Source organism: Medicago sativa, chromosome 8, assembly GCF_051527215.1.
Source record: "Medicago sativa cultivar Bolivia chromosome 8, Bolivia_mono, whole genome shotgun sequence".
Lineage (NCBI taxonomy): Eukaryota > Viridiplantae > Streptophyta > Magnoliopsida > Fabales > Fabaceae > Medicago > Medicago sativa.
The window spans coordinates 85,455,499-85,476,592 of record NC_140756.1 but is presented as its reverse complement, the minus strand read 5'-3'; the positions used below and the strand labels follow the sequence as shown (position 1 = coordinate 85,476,592).

Here is a 21,094-nt window from a genome sequence, read left to right as displayed (position 1 = left end):
TTGGGCTAGTCCATAGCTGTGCCCAATTACAACGGCCCAAGATTCTTAAACCCTGTTTGTTCTGTTTCTTCTACCGTGAAACTTTCTTTCTTCTTTCCTTCCTTCAACCTGCAACAATGGCGGCAAAATCAAAATCCGACAAACCCTTACCAAACACAGAAGACATCAGCCTCCTCAAATCCGAAGTAGCTTCTTTTGCTTCTTCACTCGGCTTATCCACTTCCCAAACTGATTCTTCAGGTTTCAACGATGTCGATTTTCGCAAAACCAAACCAAAGAAACAACAACAACAACAACAACAGAAAACACCTGAAAAAGCCACTCCCCAAAATACCCAAAAGCCAAAAAACAAAACTTTTAGCAAAAACAATGAACCCCATGAAAAATCCAAGTCGAAAAAACCAGAACCTAAACCGAAACAACCTGTTCTGTCATTGAACAACGATGCTAATAAGGAAAAAGGGTATTACAACAAGTTCAAGAATCTTCCAAAGCTTCCATTGATGAAAGCAAGTGAATTGGGTGTTTGGTTTGAGGACGCAGGTGAGCTTGAAGGTAAGGTGATTGGGGAAGGGAAGAAAGTGGAGATGAAGAATTTCGGTGAGTGGGAAGGGTTTGTTGAGAAGAAGAGGGAATTGGGTGAGAGGTTGATGGCACAATTTGCTCAGGATTATGAATCAACTAGAGGACGTAGTAGTGATATTAAGATGTTGATTTCTACTCAGAGGTCTGGTACTGCTGCTGATAAAGTTTCTGCTTTTTCTGTCTTGGTTGGTGATAATCCTGTTGCAAATTTGAGGTCTCTTGATGCACTTTTAGGTAAATTCAATTCTTTGTTTTTTGTTGATTTTGTTGTTATTTATCTTGTTATGTATGCCTGCCTAGTTTGAGTTGTCATGCATGCATATATGTAATGCATGTATATATCCTTTTTTAAGTTGTTTATAGAAATGTGAAGTTTAGTATGTATTGAAGGATAAGCATTGCAAGATGGGTGCTACTGCTAAGAGAACTTGTGGATATATCAAAGTTTTTTTTTTTTATTACTTGTTAGTGTACTTAGGGTCCGTTTGGATTGGCTTATTTTTTAGGTTATGCAAAACAACTTATACAAATAAAGAAGCATTTATGTATTATTCATAAGCTTGTCAAGGTAGTTTATGAAAAAACAGCTTATGAAGATACAGTTTTCGTTAGTTAGAACTTATGCATTAAGATAAAAACTTATTTATCTGCATAAGCTACTGTTCAAGACGTTGTATTGTTTTGTTAAGAGAGACTTACGTATTACATACACTATAACACTATATGCCTTGAAATTGATATTTGTGGAAATATTGATTCTTTTGACGCCTTCTATTGGTTTTACTTTTTTACTCTAATTTGAGCTTTCTCCTTTCTCTGTTTTTAGCCATTTTGTTGTCTTATCTTTGTACATATTCTCATATTATGCCTTGTAAAATCTGTTTCCCCCTTATTTTGAATATGCAGTAGCTCTTTGATGTGAATGTGACATATCATTACCAGATTTCTATGTTCTGAAAGAAAAATTGTTTTCTTTTCTTAGCAGCACATATATTACTTACGTTTTAGGATTATGAGATATGTATTCCAGCTTTTCTCTTGCTAGGAGTTTCATTTGCACCAATTTTTTGACCATGTGCTGTTTTGTCAATGCAATTTATGATTTGAATGTCATGGTTTTTCTTCCCTTTAATTTTTGTTTTGTTTGTTGAGATTGCCTCCGTGTCTATATTTGGCTTTACATAAACAGATATATTATCACTCGTCCTTTCCTTATGTGCCCAAGACTTTGAGCCTTTGATGGATTTTATTTTTTACTCTAGGAATGGTGACATCCAAGGTTGGAAAGCGCCATGCCTTGTCAGGCTTTGAAGCACTTCAAGAATTATTTATTGCAAGGTCTGCATTTCCCCATTGCCTCTCCCTCTCGCATGCCCTCCCTATTATGAAAAAATCTTCTATTATTAAACTATAATAACCATGTAGGTTTTTCAAAAAGATTCTCCAAGAAGAATGAGAAAAATTCTTTGTGATGATTTTGGAAGTGATAAAAATCATCAAATGTAAAATATGCAGTCATCTAAACTCTCCTTTGCACACCCCATGTTACTCTACCCAGTGCTAACTATACATGTTTAGAGAGAGATTAGTTTTGATGCATCGTCAGTGTAAATCTTTTTACACTGTCAACCAATCAGAAACCACTATTTGTATGAATTTTAAGGTAGATATAATCAAAGTCATTTTTTTATATTAATTTAATGGTAATGATGATTTGTAGTGTATAAATTTTTCAGTGTTAGTACATGTCAATTTAATTGAATATATAGAGTGTGTGTGATATATATATGGCTAAATTACATCAGAGGTCCTTTAAGTTATATAATTGCAACAAGTTGGTCCTTTAAGAATAACTTACATTTTTAGGATCAAGATTCACCCAAATTGTTATGGTTTAATAACTTAAAAGGACATAATTGGTACGGAAAAATCTCAAAAGACCAACTTGTTACAATTAATTAACTTAAAGAACCTAAATGTTACAAAAAAAAAAAAAAAACACGAAGGATCAATTTATTACAATTAAATAACTTAAAGGATCTCTGGTGTAATTTAGCCTATATATTTATATGATATCGTGTTGTAATTCAATGGGTTGCTTACTTGTAAATTATCCGATTACTTGGACTGTAGAGGAAACATCTATAATTTGCATAGCATTGAATCACATACATCACCAATGCACTGATTTACTTCATTTTTTTCCCTGTCTTGCTTATGATTTACTCCAGTTTCTCCCTATCTTGCTTTACAGCTTATTACCAGATCGTAAATTGAAGACCCTGATACAGCGGCCACTAAATCACATTCCTGAAACTAAAGATGGCAACTCCCTTCTTCTTTTCTGGTATTGGGAGGAATGTTTAAAGCAGAGGTTTGTGTGACAACTTTGTTCATGATCATAATTATAAATCATATACTCTGATGACAGTCCAAAACTTTCCTATGTGATACTTTACCTCACGTTTTCAATATTAGTGTTGAGTAATCATAATATTGCCAGTTTTCAAAAACCATGTCATTTATCTGTCAGTTCAAGCTTTTTTTGTTGTTTCATTTGCTATCTTCTGCTGCCTCAGATATGAACGGTTTGTTGTTGCACTTGAAGAAGCATCCCGAGACATGCTACCAGCTCTGAAAAACAAGTCATTAAAGGTCAGTAACTCAACATTTTGGCTTAACTGAAAGTTCTTGTAGAAGATCAACCAGTGACTAACAGGAAATAAATTGTCTTGTTTTCCTCCTTTGCATTTTGTCGTTTTAATTTTTATTTGTGTAACTTATGTAATGTGTGAAGACATGTTTTAGGATTTAGTGCTACATGTTCTCATATATACTAAACAAATTTACGACTAAATTAATAAATATTGGGCGGCTGTCTTTTTTTGCCTGCAGACCATATATGTGCTACTGAGTAGGAAGTCAGAGCAAGAGCGCAGATTACTTTCTGCACTTGTTAATAAAGTGAGTTAACACTAAGCTATGACTTATTTGAAACATATTTGATATTTCATTCGATGGTGTTATAGGCTACAAAGCACTTGCACAGACGCTGGACACAACATTGACAATAATTTAAGAAAGTGAAATTGATTCAGTGCAATATGTGTCAATGTTGGATACCAACTTGTGTCGGGCTCCAGAGACACTTCTATTTGTAGAGTCGGTGCTACATAGGTTTTACAAGGTGGTAAGTAAGCTTCCCAGAAATCCAACAAACTGTAACTAAACACTTCTGTTTTTTTTCTTCCTTCAGCTTGGGGATCCAGATAATAAAGCAGCATCTAATGCCGACTATCACTTGTCCAACCTTTTGTCTCAGCACCCAAATATGAAGGTATGTATACTTTCAACATCTATTGTAGTTTCAAATTTTTCAATTTAGTTGTGGGGGTATCAATAATTTATCTTTTAGCCAACTTTTGGAGTTTATCAATGTTGCTAGGAAATAGATATATACTTGAAGAAATGTTACTCATGCTTTGTTTGGTTTATGGTATTTGAAGATGATAGACATGCTTGTATATTCGGTCTCATATTTACCTCCTAATTTGTTTTCGTTAATGACGCTGTCCTTCTTAATTTAACTCGTTATTTATTTTTCTGTTGCAGGCTGTGGTTGTTAATGAGGTGGATTCTTTTCTCTTTCGGCCTCATTTAGGACCACGTGGACAGTATCATGCTGTAAGTCTTACTTTTCTTTTCTTACAGTTCTTTTGAACACAAACTTGGTTGCTCCGTGCTTCTTTTCTTCAGATGTAACAGATTTTTTACAAACATAAGCATCTTATTTTATATATTAGATCTTGCAACATATTGTACCTTTTCTTTATTGTCATTTCCATCTTCATATGATGCTTATGTTAAATGAGAACATTCTGTATGGCAAGTATTTGAATATATATATTATTCTGTAATTGCATTTTAATTATAATAACACTGGATGCTTAAAAATGACCTCTGTTAAGGCTGTTGAAATTCAGTTAATAGTTGTTATGTTTGAGTTCGTTTCCTAGATGTTAAGCTTTGAATTATTTGTTCCAACTATATAAATATGTTGTCTTGTAACTCAATTCATTCAATGAAATAAATTTCAGACCACAATGTAATAGTTCTTCACACTGAAAAATTCTAATAGCAAGAGTTTATCTTTTGAAATCACTTTTCTGTAGTCACAAAACTGGCGATTTAATTTTTGATGATTTTTGACATGCCTTGACTGAATTATTTCATTCCCTTTTCTGTGTTATAAGGTTAACTTCTTGAGCCAACTTCGTCTCACCAATAAAGGAGATGGACCAAAAGTGGCGAAACGTCTAATTGATGTATATTTTGCACTATTTAAGGTATCGGTTTTCCCTAATATCCTCCCACCCCTTAGCTTATCTCTAACCAATGATAACACATGGATCATCCACATATTAGAAAAATAGGAAAAAATTAACAATTAGAAATCTTCAGGTTTTGATCACTGGCCCAAGCAACAGTCAAACGGTTGATAAAAGCAGTAAGGAAAATGCAAAAGACAAAAAACCCGAAGAGTTCTCAGAATCACATGCGGAAATGGACTCCAGGCTTCTATCTGCTCTCTTGACGGTAAGTAAACAATAGTAATATTATGAATTTTCACAAACTAATATTAATTAATGATTGTGAAATTTTTAACATGTCAAATTCAGTCGTTCTCTGAGATTTTCCACAACCTTTGTCTTGATTTTCACAATCTTTTGCTTCATAGGGAGTGAATAGAGCATTTCCTTTTGTCTCAAGCGATGAGGCAGATGACATCATTGATGTTCAAACACCAGTACTTTTCCAATTGGTAATCACTAAACTGATATAATTGAAACCTACTTTTCCAATTGGTTCTTACTTAGAGGTTTTGACAAAAACTATAACCTTGCAGGTTCATTCAAAAAATTTTAATGTAGGAGTTCAAGCTCTGATGCTTCTTGATAAAATTTCATCCAAGAATCAGATAGCCAGCGATCGATTTTACCGTGCTTTGTACTCGAAACTCCTGCTTCCTGCTGCCATGAATACATCCAAAGTAAGAAAACTCTTAAAAATTTTCACCTTTGGGACAAAAATGCTTGATCTTTTACTCTTATTCACCCTGTAGATTTCTTCTAACTAGCTTGTTCTCAGGCAGAAATGTTTATTGCACTTATTCTAAGAGCAATGAAAAGGGATGTTAACTTAAAGCGAGTAGCTGCATTTTCTAAACGTCTACTGCAGGTATTATTAAACTTCACTTTCTCTATCTTTCGCCTTCTTGTAAGATTAGATAACACTATTTTTTATTCATTCAGGTTGCACTTCAGCAGCCACCACAATATGCCTGTGCATGCCTTTTCCTTCTTTCCGAACTATTTAAAGCCAGACCACCTTTATGGTAAGTAATGATGGATGGTGTTTGCTCCATGTCATTGCCATTATTACTACATTTTTTTTTTTTTTTTTTTTATGTCAGTGTGAAAGATTTGTATGTTATTCATTTGACCAGAAAGGATAATCATCTATTCATCATCTTCACTTGTCATATAGGAACACGGCATTGCAGAACGAGTCTATTGACGATGAGTTTGAACACTTTGAAGATGTTATAGAAGAAACTGACAAGAAACCTGTAACTGTATCAAAGAAACCAAGTGATGACATTGTACCTGTTCAGAATGGTGACACTGCCAATTCTGACGCAGATTCTTCTGAAAATGAAGATGATCAGCTAGCATCTTCTGAAGACGATGACGACGATTTAGACGACGCTTTGGAGGATGGAAGTTTTTCACTTGAAAAGAGCAAAACAAAACATAAAAAATCGAAGTCTGAATCAGATGATGAAGATAAAAAAACACAGGAATCTGCCAAGAAGCATGTGTTGCCGGGAGGCTATGATCCACGACACAGAGAACCCTCTTATTGGTAATTTGCTTGATTTATTTTCATATTAGTTCTCATTTAGATATCAAAGAATAAACTTTTTCTGCAATCATTAGCATTGGGGGCTTACATAAACTGCACAAGGCACATGCCACATTGCTTCTAAGTTCTAATAAAAAATACACTGCAAGAGCGGAATAGGTAAAATGTTGTTAGGTCCATAATATATTGTGTTTGCCTCTAATGGGAAGAGAAAAGTGGTTAACAATTCTAGTTGATGAGAGTTTGCAATAGCGTGTGCCTTTGGTGGGCGTTATAATAAGAAAGATTATTTAGCGACTCTTGCAATTTTATACTAAATAGTGTTTTTGGAAAGGCTTGAGTATATCTAATGCTGTAAGCACTTGTGAAAAAGTATTTAGACAGTCTATAATAATAGGTTATTCGGGTTTAGACCTACTTCAACACAAAATCGGCTTGTAAGGTAAAAATTGCTCAAGTTTAATAAACTCTTCAGGTCTTTGTCTGTAACCTATACAGGACTGAGTATTTTTGAACACACCATCTCACATCCATCACGATTGCACATTTTTCGTGGATAATATGAGTGGCTCATATTGGCTCCAATACCATCCTGACTCAACCCTACAAAACTAGAATGTAAGGTTACCTGAGTAATATAGGCGCTATCTGGATGTGGGACTTTCGACTTTCAACACTCATGCATATCTATAAATTTTTAGCTTATTCTCAAACTCCCAAAATAGTCTATAGAAACAAATTATGTTGATAACTCATGCAAATTTTAATTTTATTTTCTATTCAATTAAATAATATTTAGCACCTCTCTTGTTAAATAGGCATTCAGTTAAATGTTTACAGAACCTTCTTGTATTCATTTTCTTGTAGCACCTCTAACTAAATTGTTTATCCATCTCAACAGCAATGCTGATCGTGTAAGTTGGTGGGAGTTATTGGTGCTTGCTTCACATTCACACCCTTCAGTTGCCACCATGGCAAGAACTCTCCTTTCTGGTGCCAACATTGTCTACAACGGAAACCCTTTAAATGACCTCTCTTTAACAGCTTTCCTAGATAAATTCATGGAGAAAAAACCAAAACAAACCACTTGGCATGGTGGTTCTCAGATTGAACCTGTCAAGCAGGTAAACAAAGTGTTGTTATGTTGCCATACAAAATTGACACTAAATAAATGGTTAATGCAATTTAAATATGTGGTTAATTACATTCAGTGGATAGTTAATGAAAAGAACCGAGTATTACTACTTATTAACCCTCACTGAACACAATTTACCACAATTTTCTAGTGTTTATATTTGAACACTGTTTATGGTTAATCGAATATCATGTATATTTGATCATCTGGAAATTTTGGTTAACGACGTGCAAAATTCTGATTAATTGTATGAAGTAGATGTTTGATGAGTTGAGATTCCTTGTTATATTCATTAGCCGTCACTGAATGTAATTAGCCACATATTTGAACAACATTAACCAATCTACCATTATCATTGTTGCTTTTTGAGGTTAATGCACCTTCCTCCAGCCTTCCGATTCAACTTGTTTAACATCTTTTCCTTTCCATTTTGCAGATGGATCTTAACAACCTCTTGGTTGGGCCTGAGATTCTTTCACTAGCTGAAGTAGATGTACCGCCAGAGGATCTTGTTTTCCATAAATTCTATACAATCAAAAAGAGTTCTTCAAAGCCAAAGAAAAAGAAGAAGAAATCAACTGATGATGAGGATGCTGCAGATTATTTTGATGCTGACGGCGATGACGAGGTTGATGGTGGTGATGAAAGTGATAATGAAGAGATTGAGGATCTCTTGGATTCTGCTGATCCCACTTTGGGACCAGACGGGGACTATGATTATGATGATTTGGATAATGTAGCCAATGAGGACGATGATGACTTGGTTGGTGATGTTAGTGATGTAGAGATAGATATTGGTGATGTTAGTGATGCAGAGATAGATATACCCTCAGATATGGAAGAGGATGATGCTGATAATACTCCATTTGCTGCTGTTGATGATGACAATGATCTTGACATAGGTGATATTGATGAAATTGAGGATAATGTTGACAAAAGAAAAAGAAAACGTAAAATTGGTGGCAAAAGTGGTGCATCTCCATTTGCAAGTTATGAAGAATATGAACATATACTGGAAGATGATGATGCTGAGAAAGAGCATACACTGGAAGATGATGATGCTGAGAAAAAACCTAAGAAGAAAAACAAATCCAAGAAAAGAAAAAAGAAGTCTGGTCAATGAAGTATCCCCAAGTAGCTTGTATTATTTATAGTCTTCACAAGTTCTGTTTGTGGTTGTTGGCGGCCATGCATTCTTAAGTGCTTCTTTCTACACAAATTTTGGCAGTGAAATTTTTGTATTATTTTTACAAAAATATATTTTTGGCGCTGTATTATATATTAACTTGAGAAAGGCTTATTTTTGTCTGCTGTAATCAACATGTAACTTGAATTATTTAGTTTCATACGGTTTTTTCATGTGGTTACCGGTATTGATAATGGGCAAATTCTAACATAGACCATGATCCATTGATTGACCAGTACTTTAAAATGTTTAAAAATTTCAATGACAATAGATGTCGTCTCTTGGATATAGGATTTTTGCTCTCCACCCAGCACGTTCTGCTCGCACCCTGCAAGCGTACCAAAAATACCCTTGCGCAAGTTAAGTCACGTAGCGTGACTTAACTAACGTACGTTGTATTTATGCGTGACTTAAGTCACGCACTACGCGAGTTAAGTCGCGCGCGCAAATAAGGTTGATTTTTTACTTTTTTTTTAATGCCCTCTTGAGGTCAAAACTTATTTGATACCCTCTTTGGTATATGCCAAATAGCTCCTGGGGAAAATAGTGATCAGCCCTGGGGAAAACGACATCAAGATGCCCTTTTCCCGACCGGACCGACCACTACTTCCCCCAGAAGCCACTGGTATATACCTAAAGCGGTATAACCACCCTAGAAACTAATAAGAAACAAAGAAGCAGAGCAAGAAGAAGAGAAAGAGTGGGATGATAAAATGTGAGGAAAAGAGGAAGCATGTGAGGGTTTTTATAGGGGGTATGAGGTATATAGCAATTAATGAGTCAAAAAACGTGGTCAAATGTGAAGGAAAACGTGCAAAAACCATTGAAGACCATTGACTACCATCCAAGAAACGTTTGTGCCTCAGTTTTTAGAACCGGCCAATTTACGCAAGTTAACTTGCGCAGTGCTTATAACGTGCGTGACTTAAGTCACGCACAACTTATATGATGCGTGAGTTAAGTCACGCGATGTGACTTAATTAACGCAATATATTTTTTATAATAAAGTCAATAAAATTGCGATAGCTTGAATTCAATAAAATAAATTAGAAGAATAAAGTCAATAAAATAAATTTCAATAAAATTCGAACAAATATTGCGACAGCGTGAATTCAAATAAATATTGCGACAACGTGAATTCAAATAAATATTGCGACAGCGTGAATTCAAATAAATATTTGCATTGGCGTTTTGAATAAATAAATTCGATAAGTACACAACATTAATTCTTAGACAATTTTATTTAGATATAATTTCATCTACGTTACATTACATTGTGGTATCATTACATTACATTACGTAAAAGACATGTACGTCAACTATCATTACATTACATTCGGAAATGTACCTTCCAACTACAACAATTATCTTACCTTTGAATGGGGTCAATTCAAACTAGCTAAACAGCAGGACTCTAGCATTCGTCCAGAAGTGCTTTTATTCCATTCCAAATGTTAAATTCTTGTTGGTCTTGGTTTAAAATGATAGTATCTAAGTGCCAACGGAATGAGGTCCAGACCTTGACACTTCGATACCATCATTTAAACGAAGCCAACAAGAAATTAAGATTTAGAATGGAACAAAAACACTCCCGGACGAATGCCGGTGTCCTGCCATTTAACTAGTTTGAATGACCCCATCCAAAGGAAGACAATTGTTGTAGTTGGAATGTGCATTCCAACTACAACAATTGTCTTACCTCTGAAATGGGGTAAATTCAAACTTGCCAAACAACAGGACTCAAGCATTTCGCTCCGCATTCATGCTTTCCTTTGAAAAGAATAAATTTTTGTCAGGCTTGATTTAGATGCTTTCCTTGGACGTTTATACATAATATTTTGCACCCTCCTTGTGTCTCTGGGGTTGACTCCTTGGTGGAATTCATTCAGTTGATCCTTGAGACCTCTTAACGCTACATCAAGGCACCGAACCTTCAACCTCTGAGTTTCTCCGCCGTTGAATTTTGCATGAACGTCGATCCACCCGGCCATTGCTTCAAATCTACAAACATAGAAATTAAAAATAATCAATGAAAAACTCATTCAAACATTTAATCAAACACTTGGTGTGCATATTATACATAAACCCTAAAAATGATAACTACAACATAAACATGCAAACATCTAAATAATTAAGCAATATTACTCATTTGCATGTATATTACTCATTTGCATGTAACATTGTATCATATTTTGCAAAAAAAATCAAAATTTAAACAAACCCTAATTCTAAAAAAATTTCTATACAAAATCAACATAAACATGCAAACATCTAAACATTTTAAGCAACACAAGTCATTTACATCCTAACATTGTATGATTTCCTTCCAAAAACACCAAAATTTAAACAAACTATAAATCTAAAAAATTTCTAATTTAAGAGAAAAAATCTAACATGCAAACATAAAAGGTCAATGGTGTTTGATCATGAGAACTTACTTGTTATTGGAGTGTTGTTTGATTTGAACTTGAAGGAATTTTGGAGTTGGGTGATTTGAGAGAGATTTTTGGGATTTTTTGATATTTTAGATGAGAAATGAGGAAATGAGGTGCTCTGCCTTGTTTAAGAAAGCACGCAGCGTGAGTTAACTAACGCTACGCATGTTAACTCACGCAGCGTTAGTTAACTTGCGTAACAATTAACACTTGCGCAAGTTAACTTGCGCAAGGGTATTTTTGGTAGGCTTGCAGGGTGCGAGCAAAACGTGCTGGGTGGAGAGCAATAATCTGGATATAGATGTTAATGGCCGTCTCCTAGTGAAAATGTTAGATTGGGAATGTAAAAATTGCTGGAAATTTTTAATTTCACGAAATGTGCAATTAACAAGATCTCATGTTACCTAAATGCTTATGTAATACGCATGCAGTAAGAAAAGATATAATAAAAATGTTTTTATAGGTTTATAAGCTTATGAAAATAAGCTAAAAAATATGCCAAGGAAAATGCCTAAGAGCCAAAATGTCTACAAAGATACTAGAAATCCCTTTCTTCTTCTGATACTCATGTTTCCTAGAAGGAATTTCATGAACATGATCGACCACTACAGATGGATCACTACACCACTCAAATCTATGTCAAACAAGCTCAGCTTCAAATTAAAAAAAAAATAAAAAATCTCACACCCTACAAACAAGTAACAACAACTACTCTGAACCTGAAATCATCACAAAAAACGAAGAATATGTACCAGTTAGTTATGGACTTGGATCCTCTCCAGTGAGAATTTCACTGGATGCTCTGCAGTGAAAATCTGAACCTTTAATTACCCTTTTAATAATTATAAATGCTTGCAATTAAAAAAATTGAATGGAGAGGATCTCACTGGACTCTCCAGTCACAGGAGAGAATCCCTCCCGTTAGTTATGCACTCTTCATTATCATAGTGTGATATAATATGTAACATTTATTTTAGTATTTTTTTTGGTGAATCAGCTAATCTACACAAATAATTATTCTAATCTTACAACAAACTGAGATGTTTTATTAGACAGACATCAATAGTTGAAATTTAGGTGAAAGGCACAAAACAAATGAGGTTTTTTCTATATTTTACAAATCTATGAATCATGCACTACAAGATTGTGATCAAGTTGTTACTACATACCTAAAACTCAAACCATTTTATATAGGATAAAAGCCAGTTAGCAACCTACTATTTAACCACCTCAGTTACTTAATAATATAAAAATACTCATCAAATAACCACTCACACATTCATCTCGTGTGACACATTAAATAATCCATATGGAGCTAATTTTACATGTCTTAAAGTGAGACAAGACATGAATCTCACAATAATGTCCCTATGCAACATGGGAGGGTTAGTGATATTGATATGCATGATTGTTTCATGGATATTCTTACATAGATGGAGTCAAAGGAACAAAAAAGGACCCAAAACATGGCCATTTCTTGGAGCTGCAATTGAACAATTAATCAACTATGATAGAATGCATGATTGGCTTGTCCAATATTTTTCCATGTCCAAAACTGTTGTGGTCCCCATGCCGTTCACAACTTATACATACATTGCTGATCCTGTTAATGTTGAACATGTTCTTAAGACCAACTTCAATAATTATCCAAAGGTAATCATTTTTTCCCACTTCAATAGCCCTTATTGATTTCAATAACATGTTTGAATTCACTTTTCTAAGAGACAAACGTATTTTAGACACTTACAAATGATTTTGAAATGTTTATCTAACTCCAATTTATTGTCTCCAAAGGTAATTTTCTCTCAATTTACTTTTAGGTAAGTATAAAACATGAATCATTTTACATTTCATTCACTTTAACCAAGAACAATTTCCAAAAAAAAAAAAAAAAACTTTTAAAATGAATTTCCTTTACCGTAAAATGTTGTTTGACTTTGTTGTGACAAACGTTAATTTTGAATGGATAGATTTTATAAATTTTAGTTAAAAGTGAGCTAAATGTAAAATAGTTTATGTCTAGATACATTTATATAAAAACAAGTTGAACAATAGTCCAGACGAAAAACTCAATTATCGAGACAAACATTCTGAATTTTAGTTTCAACCTTACTCAAGAACATCCCAAATATGTTATCATCAATTTAGAACCTCATCTAAAATGGAACCAAACTTATGGGACAAATTAGGGTGTGGAGTCATGTTTAGTGTTAATTTTCTTTTTTTACTTGCATAATATTAATTCTTTAGATGAAAATACTAGTGATTATGATTGCAGGGTGAAGTGTACCATTCATATATGGAAGTTCTGCTAGGACATGGAATATTTAATGTTGATGGAGAGCTTTGGAAGAGACAAAGGAAAACTGCAAGCTTAGAATTTGCATCAAGAAATTTGAGAGATTTTAGCACCAAAGTTTTCAGAGAATATGCTTTAAAACTCTCTACCATTTTAAGTCAATCATCTTTTCTCAACCAACAAATAGACATGCAGGTACTACTAAATACAAACATTCTTGATTCTTATAATTTAGTTTAAATGCACTTTTGATTTCTCTATATTAACTGAAATAGAATTTTAGTCTCTTGAAAACCCTATTACAATTTTTTTTCCCAGTTTCATTGATCAAATACAAACCTATTCTTTTGATTTCCTACGTTTAGGAAGATAAAAAAATGCATGTAAGCCTGTCGATGTTTCAAATGTGAATTTGTAGGAGTTATTGATGAGAATGACATTAGACTCCATATGCAAAGTTGGTTTTGGAGTGGAAATTGGAACACTGGATCCTAATTCACCAAACAATTCTTTTGCTCAAGCTTTTGATACTGCTAATATAATTGTAACACTTCGCTTCATTGATCCTCTATGGAAAATTAAGAAAACTCTAAATCTTGGCTCAGAAGCACAACTTGATAAGAGCATCAAAATCATTGATGATTTCACTTACTCTGTAATAAGACGAAGGAAGGCAGAGATAGAGGATGCTAAAAAGAATGGCCAACAAAATCAGGTACTATATACCAGTATTAATGTATTATGGTTCTAAACTGTAGTTGTGGTCGTAGTTGCAGTTGCAATGCGAACCTTAATATTGCGCCAAAATGCTAGAAAATGAGGCAGCAGTCAATTAGTTGCGTTTGTAACCGGTCAATATGTCGATCCATCAACCACGATTAGTTCTCAGTTATTTGGTTCAATTGTGGTCTAATAGATTGAATCAACTTAACCATGACCAAAGGTCTCACAAAGTTTGATATCTGGTCTTGTTTTTTAAAACATTTATATTAACATGTAACTATTATCTTATTAAAAACAGATAAAAAATGATATATTATCAAGATTCATTGAATTGGGAGAAAACCAAGCAAGTGACAAAAGTTTGAGAGACGTTGTTTTGAACTTTGTGATTGCTGGTAGAGACACAACTGCAACAACTCTATCATGGGCCATATATATGGTGATGACACATTCCCATGTTGCTGAAAAACTTTACTTAGAGCTCAAAACTTTTGAGGAGAATCAAGCAAAGGAAGAGAATGTTACATTGCCTCAATGTGATGATAAAGATGACCATGGATTGTTCAATCAAAGAGTAGTACAATTTTCAAAGTTATTGAATAAAGATTCACTAGAGAAACTGCATTATTTGCATGCAGTTATAACTGAGACACTAAGATTGTATCCAGCAGTTCCTCAGGTATGCGTTTTTTGGGTCTAGGTTGTGTGTGGCCACATTGCACATTGTACTCAGTCACACACATTTAAATATATCAATAACTAATAATGTTTTTGTGCAAATATCAATTGTCGATTGTAGGATCCCAAGGGTGTGATAGAGGATGATGTGTTGCCAGATGGTACCAATATAAAAGCAGGAGGGATGGTAACTTATGTTCCATATTCGATGGGAAGAATGGAGTATAATTGGGGGCCTGATGCAACTTCATTTAAACCTGAGAGATGGTTCAAAGACGGTGTTCTTAAGAATGAATCTCCATTCAAATTCACAGCATTCCAGGTAAATAATTTAACCTATATTGTTTTTGTTAACTCAGTGTAATATAGGTTTTTGACCCTTAGTAGGCGCTTGAAGGTAATTCACGAACCGAACTGAACTGCTTCAAAAATAACAAACAATAAGGATGGTGTTGGCTATTTTTTGAATTCATAATAACAATGTAATTGTGAAGAAGGTACTGTAAGTTTTGAACCAAATGTGAAATTATCAAACACCTAAATTTTATTTTCATTTTGATTATACAGGCAGGACCAAGGATATGTCTAGGTAAGGACTCTGCATATCTTCAAATGAGGATGGTGTTGGCTATTTTGTGCAGATTTTACAAGTTCAGTTTAGTGCCTGATCATCAAGTGAGATATAGAATGATGACTATTTTATCAATGGCACATGGACTAAAGGTTACCGTAGAGAAGCGTTCTCGAGATGCTGCTTTATACTATAATTCAACTTGTGACCTATTGACTCATTGATTCCATTAGTAACTTATGTCGAACAATGAGATAAGAACTTCTTGTGAATTATATTTTAATACATAAATGTAGTTCTAAATCATAATAGTTATTGTGGATAAGCGTTGAATCTGAGAATGGTCAGAAATCGATCAAACGTTTGATTTCCAGTCTTCATGAGTAAAGTAAACTAATGTCTTTGCTTTATACATGTTGAAATGTAAACTACTGTTTTAGGTTGCAAGTGGCAATCATGAGGTGTATGTTCTCTTTGTTTTTTAACTAATGCTAATAATAAGAATGCTTTCTTGTGATGATGTACTCGTGAGTTGAGTGTATTGTGTAATTATAAAGTTTATCGCAATTAACCTACCATTTTGATGTATATATAGTATTTTATCAATTGATATGGACATCCCACTTTGGTACATCAACCTTTTTGTATTAAGAATAAGGCTTTTTGGGACAATATTTTTTCCTCCAATAATATAAGAAATTTGCTTATTTTGAAATCTACAATCTTTCTGTCTTACAAAATACAAGAAAGATGCTCATCATTTTTGCTGTAAGAACTACAAACAGAATTGCATTTATTAGTAGTTAAAAATGGATATGATTGAGACAATTATTGCAATAAGAAAGTAGGCAATGTTCAGTATATTTAACACTTATCTTTTTTATTTCTTAGATTATTATTAATGTTCATCAATGAACGAGTAATTTAATTTTTGAATTTGATCATTTTTTCACGTCATAAACGATCCAAACCACACTGCGAACACCCTTACAAGCACCCACCGATAAGTTATGAATGAAAATTACTTCATATGTGCATGTATTTAATGAATATTCAGAGTGAGGACACACTCAAACAAGGGAAAAGCCTAATTGCACTGTAACTCCATTTTCCTTTACTTCCATCATCTAATTATGATGATAAATGAACAACATGGAGGCACCAAGAAGCCTTTGAAACCTTGTGTGAGATTGGTGTTTGGTATTTCAACTAGGAAATGAGAAAAGCATAAAACTTCAACTTCATATGCTGTTAAGTGCACAACTGAGAGAAAGACTTCGAGGCATAAAGCTTTAAACCTACCTTTGAATTCAAAGTATGTATCTAACAACAAATTATGTGCTGTACAATGAAAGTGTTGTGAATTCGTTGTGAAAACCACACCAATAAAAACTTGATGCGTGAAGCAAATTAATACCAAGCAATCAATCAAGCGGATGACAAAATAATTCAAACAAAAATAAACAGCAAGAGATAAAGGAAGAAGGAGAACACAAGAATCTGTTTACCCAGTTCGGTCTAATGATGACCTACTCTGGGGGAGAGAGCAGCTCTCCGTTCCACTATAATGATATGAGTTTCTTTACAAAGAGATATTGAAGGTTACAAGAATTAGTCTTCAAACCTAACTCTACCCTCAGTCCCAGTCTCTTCCCGTGACCAAGAGACTCAATCCTAATAGTGCTTTGTTCAAGGTGAATCAAAACAATCCCAACCCTAGTGTTTGCTGCCAAGAGAAATTCTCTATAAACCCTAGTTTGTATGTTGGCTTCTAAACCCTGTTTTTCTACACACATAATCATCTGATACAAGGCTTATATTTATAGTGAAAGCATCCCTCAAAAAATGGAACAAAACAGGCCCACAAGCTGTTTTATTTTTCTCCTTCTGCGCGAAATCGGCCACCGATTTTTCCAGAAACAAAAGTCTCCAAAAAACAGGTCAAAATCGGCCACCGTGTGGTACAAATCGGCCACCGATTTTGACAGACAGGATGCACATTTTTGAGTCACTTTTCAACAATTCTCCACCTTGACTCTAAAATAGTGATGATGCCAATTTAACCATCAATCACCTTGCTGCTCTCTCCAACCTTCATCTATTCTTCAATGAAGTTAATCAAGTCCAAGCAATGCTTGAACCTTGATCTCGGTAATGATTTGGTGAACATGTCTGCTGGATTTTCTTCCGATGCCACTTTCTCCACCATGATCTCCTTTGTCTCAATCATGTCTCTAACAAAGTGCAAACGAATGTCAATGTGCTTTGTTCTTTCATGATAGACCTGATGATTTTCCAAATGAATGGCACTTTGGCTATCACAATGTATCTTCACACACCCTTGACTAATCCCCATTTCTCCAATCATACCTTTCAACCATATGGCTTCCTTGACCCCTTCAACAAGGGCAATGTACTCTGCTTGAGTTGTTGAAAGAGCTACAACTGATTGTTGATTTGCCTTCCAAGTTACTGCTATACCGAACAATGTAAACACAAATCCTGACAAAGATTTTCTAGTGTCTACAATACCTGCATAGTCCGCATCCACATATCCCTCCAAAGCATCCCTTCCTGGTTGTGACCTTGTATACTTCAGACCACCTGTCAAAGTCCCATTCAAATATCTCAGAACCCACTTCAAAGCTTGCCAGTGCACTTGACCCGGATTTTCCATAAACCGACTTATCACACTTATTGCATAGGATAAGTCTGGTCTACTACAAACCATACCATACATGATGCTTCCAACCCCACTTGCATAGAGAGTACCCTCCATCTTGCTTTTCTCTTCATCGGATTGAGGACACTGCTTTATTGACAACTTTGCGTGATGACCAAAAGGAGTGCCAACGACCTTAGAATCTTTCATTCTGAACCGCTCCACCACTTTCCTCAAGTAACCTTGCTGAGATAAGAACAGCTCACCTTTGTTTCGGTCCCTTATGATATCCATACCAAGTATCCTCTTTGCATTACCAAGATCCTTCATCTCAAATTCATCATTCAATCGTTCCTTGAGCTTCTGAATCTCTTGCATGTCAGAACTTGCCATAAGAATATCATCTACATAAAGGAGAAGGTAGAGAATGACTTTCTCATTCCTCCTCATCATGTACACACAACTATCATAGTTGCTTCTCACAAAACCAGCCTTTACTAGGAACTCATCAAACCGACGATACCACTGCCTTGGACTTTGCTTCAACCCATACAGAGATTTCTTCAACAAACACACTTTTGTATTATCTTCCACGAAACCTTCTGGTTGTTGCATATAGATAGTTTCTTCCAACTCTCCATGTAGAAATGCGGTCTTCACATCCATTTGTTCTAACTCAAAATCATACATGTTAACATTCGCCATAAGTACCCTTATAGAACAATGTTTTACCACCGGTGAAAAGATTTCATTGTAATCAATCCCTTCCACCTGAGTAAAACCCTTTGCTACAAGTCTTGCCTTATACCTTGGTGCTTCGACCCCTGGTATACCTTCTTTCTTCTTAAACACCCACTTGCTTCCCACTACCATTTGATTCTTAGGTAATGAAACAAGTTTCCAAGTCTGGTTCTTTTCCAATGAAAGCATTTCCTCATTCATTGCCTTCAACCAATCCTTGCTTTCGTTGCTTTCTAATGCTTCCCTGAAGTTCTTTAGTTCCGAGTCTTGCAATTCTTCAGCTGCACTCAAAGCATAACAAATAAGATCAGCATAACCGTATCTTTCAGGTGGATTAATTTGTCTCCTTGTCCTATCTCTTGCTAGCTGATAGTCAGGATTAATTGTTTCTTGGCCTTCACTCTCATCAGGTACTGGAGTCTGATCCTCCCCTTCCCTTTCATCAGTGGTAGGCTCCACCTCAAATTGAATTTTCTCTATCCCCGTTTCTGAGCTTGTATCCAGGTCTTTGCACTTCATCCCCATGCGGGTCTCATCAAAAGTAACATCCCTGCTTATAATAAATTTTGATCCTCCAGGTTCCATCTTCCACAGTTTGTAACCTTTCACACCTTCTGGATAACCCATGAAAATACACTTCACAGCTCTAGCATCAAGTTTGTCCTGTCTGACATGAGCAAATGCTAAAGCTCCAAAAACTTTCAAATTAGAGTAGTCTGCCGGTCTCCCACTCCAAACCTCCATAGGTGTCTTGAGATCTATCCCTGTTGATGGACATCTGTTAATTAAATATGCTGCAGTACTAACAGCTTCTCCCCAGAAACTCTTGGACAATCCAGCTCCCAACAGCATACACCTCACACGCTCCAACAAGGTCCTGTTCATTCTTTCAGCAAGACCATTCTGTTGAGGTGTGTATGCCACGGTTCTATGCCTCTTTATACCTCGTTTCCTGCAAAACTCATTAAACTGCTCTGAAACAAACTCCAGGCCATTGTCATTTCTCAACACTTTCAGTTTAGTTCCAATCTGATTTTCTACAAGTGTATGCCATTCTTTAAATTTTTCAAAAGCGTCACTTTTATTTTTCAGAATGTAAACCCATACCCTTCTAGAATAATCATCAATAATAGACATGAAATATGAACCTCCCCCATGAGTTTTAACTGATGCTGGACCCCAAAGATCCGAATGAACATACTCAAAAGGCCTGCTAGATTTATGCACACCCACCCCAAACTTCACCTTGTGTTGTTTGCCTAATGTGCAATTATCACAGAAATCTAGTTTGTTCAATTTTTCATTCCCTAGCAAACCTTGTTTAGCTAGCTCAACTAAACCCCTCTCACTGACATGACCTAACCTCAAATGCCACAGTTTAGTTATGTCCAGAGTGTCTACACTAGCAACCGATGCATGACCTATAACAGTGGAACCTTCTAAAATATATAAACCATGTATTTTAGACCCTTTAGCAATAACTAATGCACCATGAGAAATTCTCATCATACCACGTTCAATTCTAGTACAATATCCTAGACCATCAAACATGCTTATAGATATTAAATTTCTCTTAAGTTCAGGAATATACCTCACATCTTTCAAAAGGAAATCACGATCATCAAACATTTTGAGACGGATAGTACCCATACCTTGAATTTTGCAAGCCTTATTATTACCAAGGCGAACAACTCCACCTTCTTTCAGCTCCAATGTTTCAAAGTACTCCTTTCTCGGACAGATGTGATGAGAGCACCTAGAGTCCAAGACCCAGCCCTTTTCAGATTCCCAACTTGTCACAGTTAGTGCTCCAGCACTCTCATAACCTTCCTCTTCACTTGCAATCTGAACGGATGGATTACCACTTCCATTGCCCTTTCTCTCCGGACAATCTTTCTTGAAGTGACCATAGTTGTGACAAATAAAACATTTGTACTTTGTTTTATTATCACCACCCTTTGACCTAGACTTTGACCTGGAATTCTTGCCTTTCCCATTTCCTCTGTTTTGACTTCTCCCCCTTGAGACATTCAAGCTTTCTCCACTATCATCAACCTTCAACTCTTTGAACTTGGTTAACTCTTTGGTTCTCAAAGCTGCTTGAACTTCCTCCAAAGTGATAGTGCCTTCTTTGCCATAAAGCATTGTATCCTT

General features: G+C 35.2%; 2 protein-coding genes and 1 long non-coding RNA gene across 3 annotated transcripts; 2 read left to right on the top strand and 1 right to left on the bottom strand.

Moving 5' to 3' along the window:
- The first annotated feature begins 72 nt into the window (after positions 1-72).
- Positions 73-9,004, top strand: LOC146902579 (protein SLOW WALKER 2-like). The gene is made up of 16 exons (XM_085738128.1): positions 73-819; positions 1,848-1,923; positions 2,840-2,959; positions 3,165-3,240; positions 3,481-3,549; positions 3,842-3,922; positions 4,198-4,269; positions 4,839-4,931; positions 5,047-5,181; positions 5,324-5,407; positions 5,492-5,635; positions 5,734-5,823; positions 5,898-5,980; positions 6,133-6,510; positions 7,412-7,634; positions 8,082-9,004. Exons 1-16 carry the CDS (start codon positions 117-119, stop codon positions 8,766-8,768), a joined length of 3,114 nt encoding a protein of 1,037 aa, XP_085594254.1. The 5' UTR covers positions 73-116; the 3' UTR covers positions 8,769-9,004.
- Positions 9,005-10,068: 1,064 nt separating this feature from the next.
- Positions 10,069-12,246, bottom strand: LOC146902578 (uncharacterized). Its single transcript, XR_015022561.1, has 2 exons — positions 11,270-12,246; positions 10,069-10,832 (listed from the first exon to the last, which is right to left on the bottom strand). It is a non-coding gene; the product is annotated as an uncharacterized LOC146902578 (long non-coding RNA).
- A 302-nt stretch (positions 12,247-12,548) lies between these two features.
- Positions 12,549-16,057, top strand: LOC146902577 (cytochrome P450 704B1-like). Its single transcript, XM_085736021.1, has 6 exons — positions 12,549-12,919; positions 13,545-13,760; positions 13,984-14,280; positions 14,587-14,967; positions 15,088-15,288; positions 15,534-16,057. The coding sequence occupies exons 1-6, from the start codon at positions 12,614-12,616 to the stop codon at positions 15,759-15,761; spliced, it is 1,629 nt and encodes a 542-aa protein (XP_085592147.1). The 5' UTR covers positions 12,549-12,613; the 3' UTR covers positions 15,762-16,057.
- Positions 16,058-21,094: the final 5,037 nt, after the last annotated feature.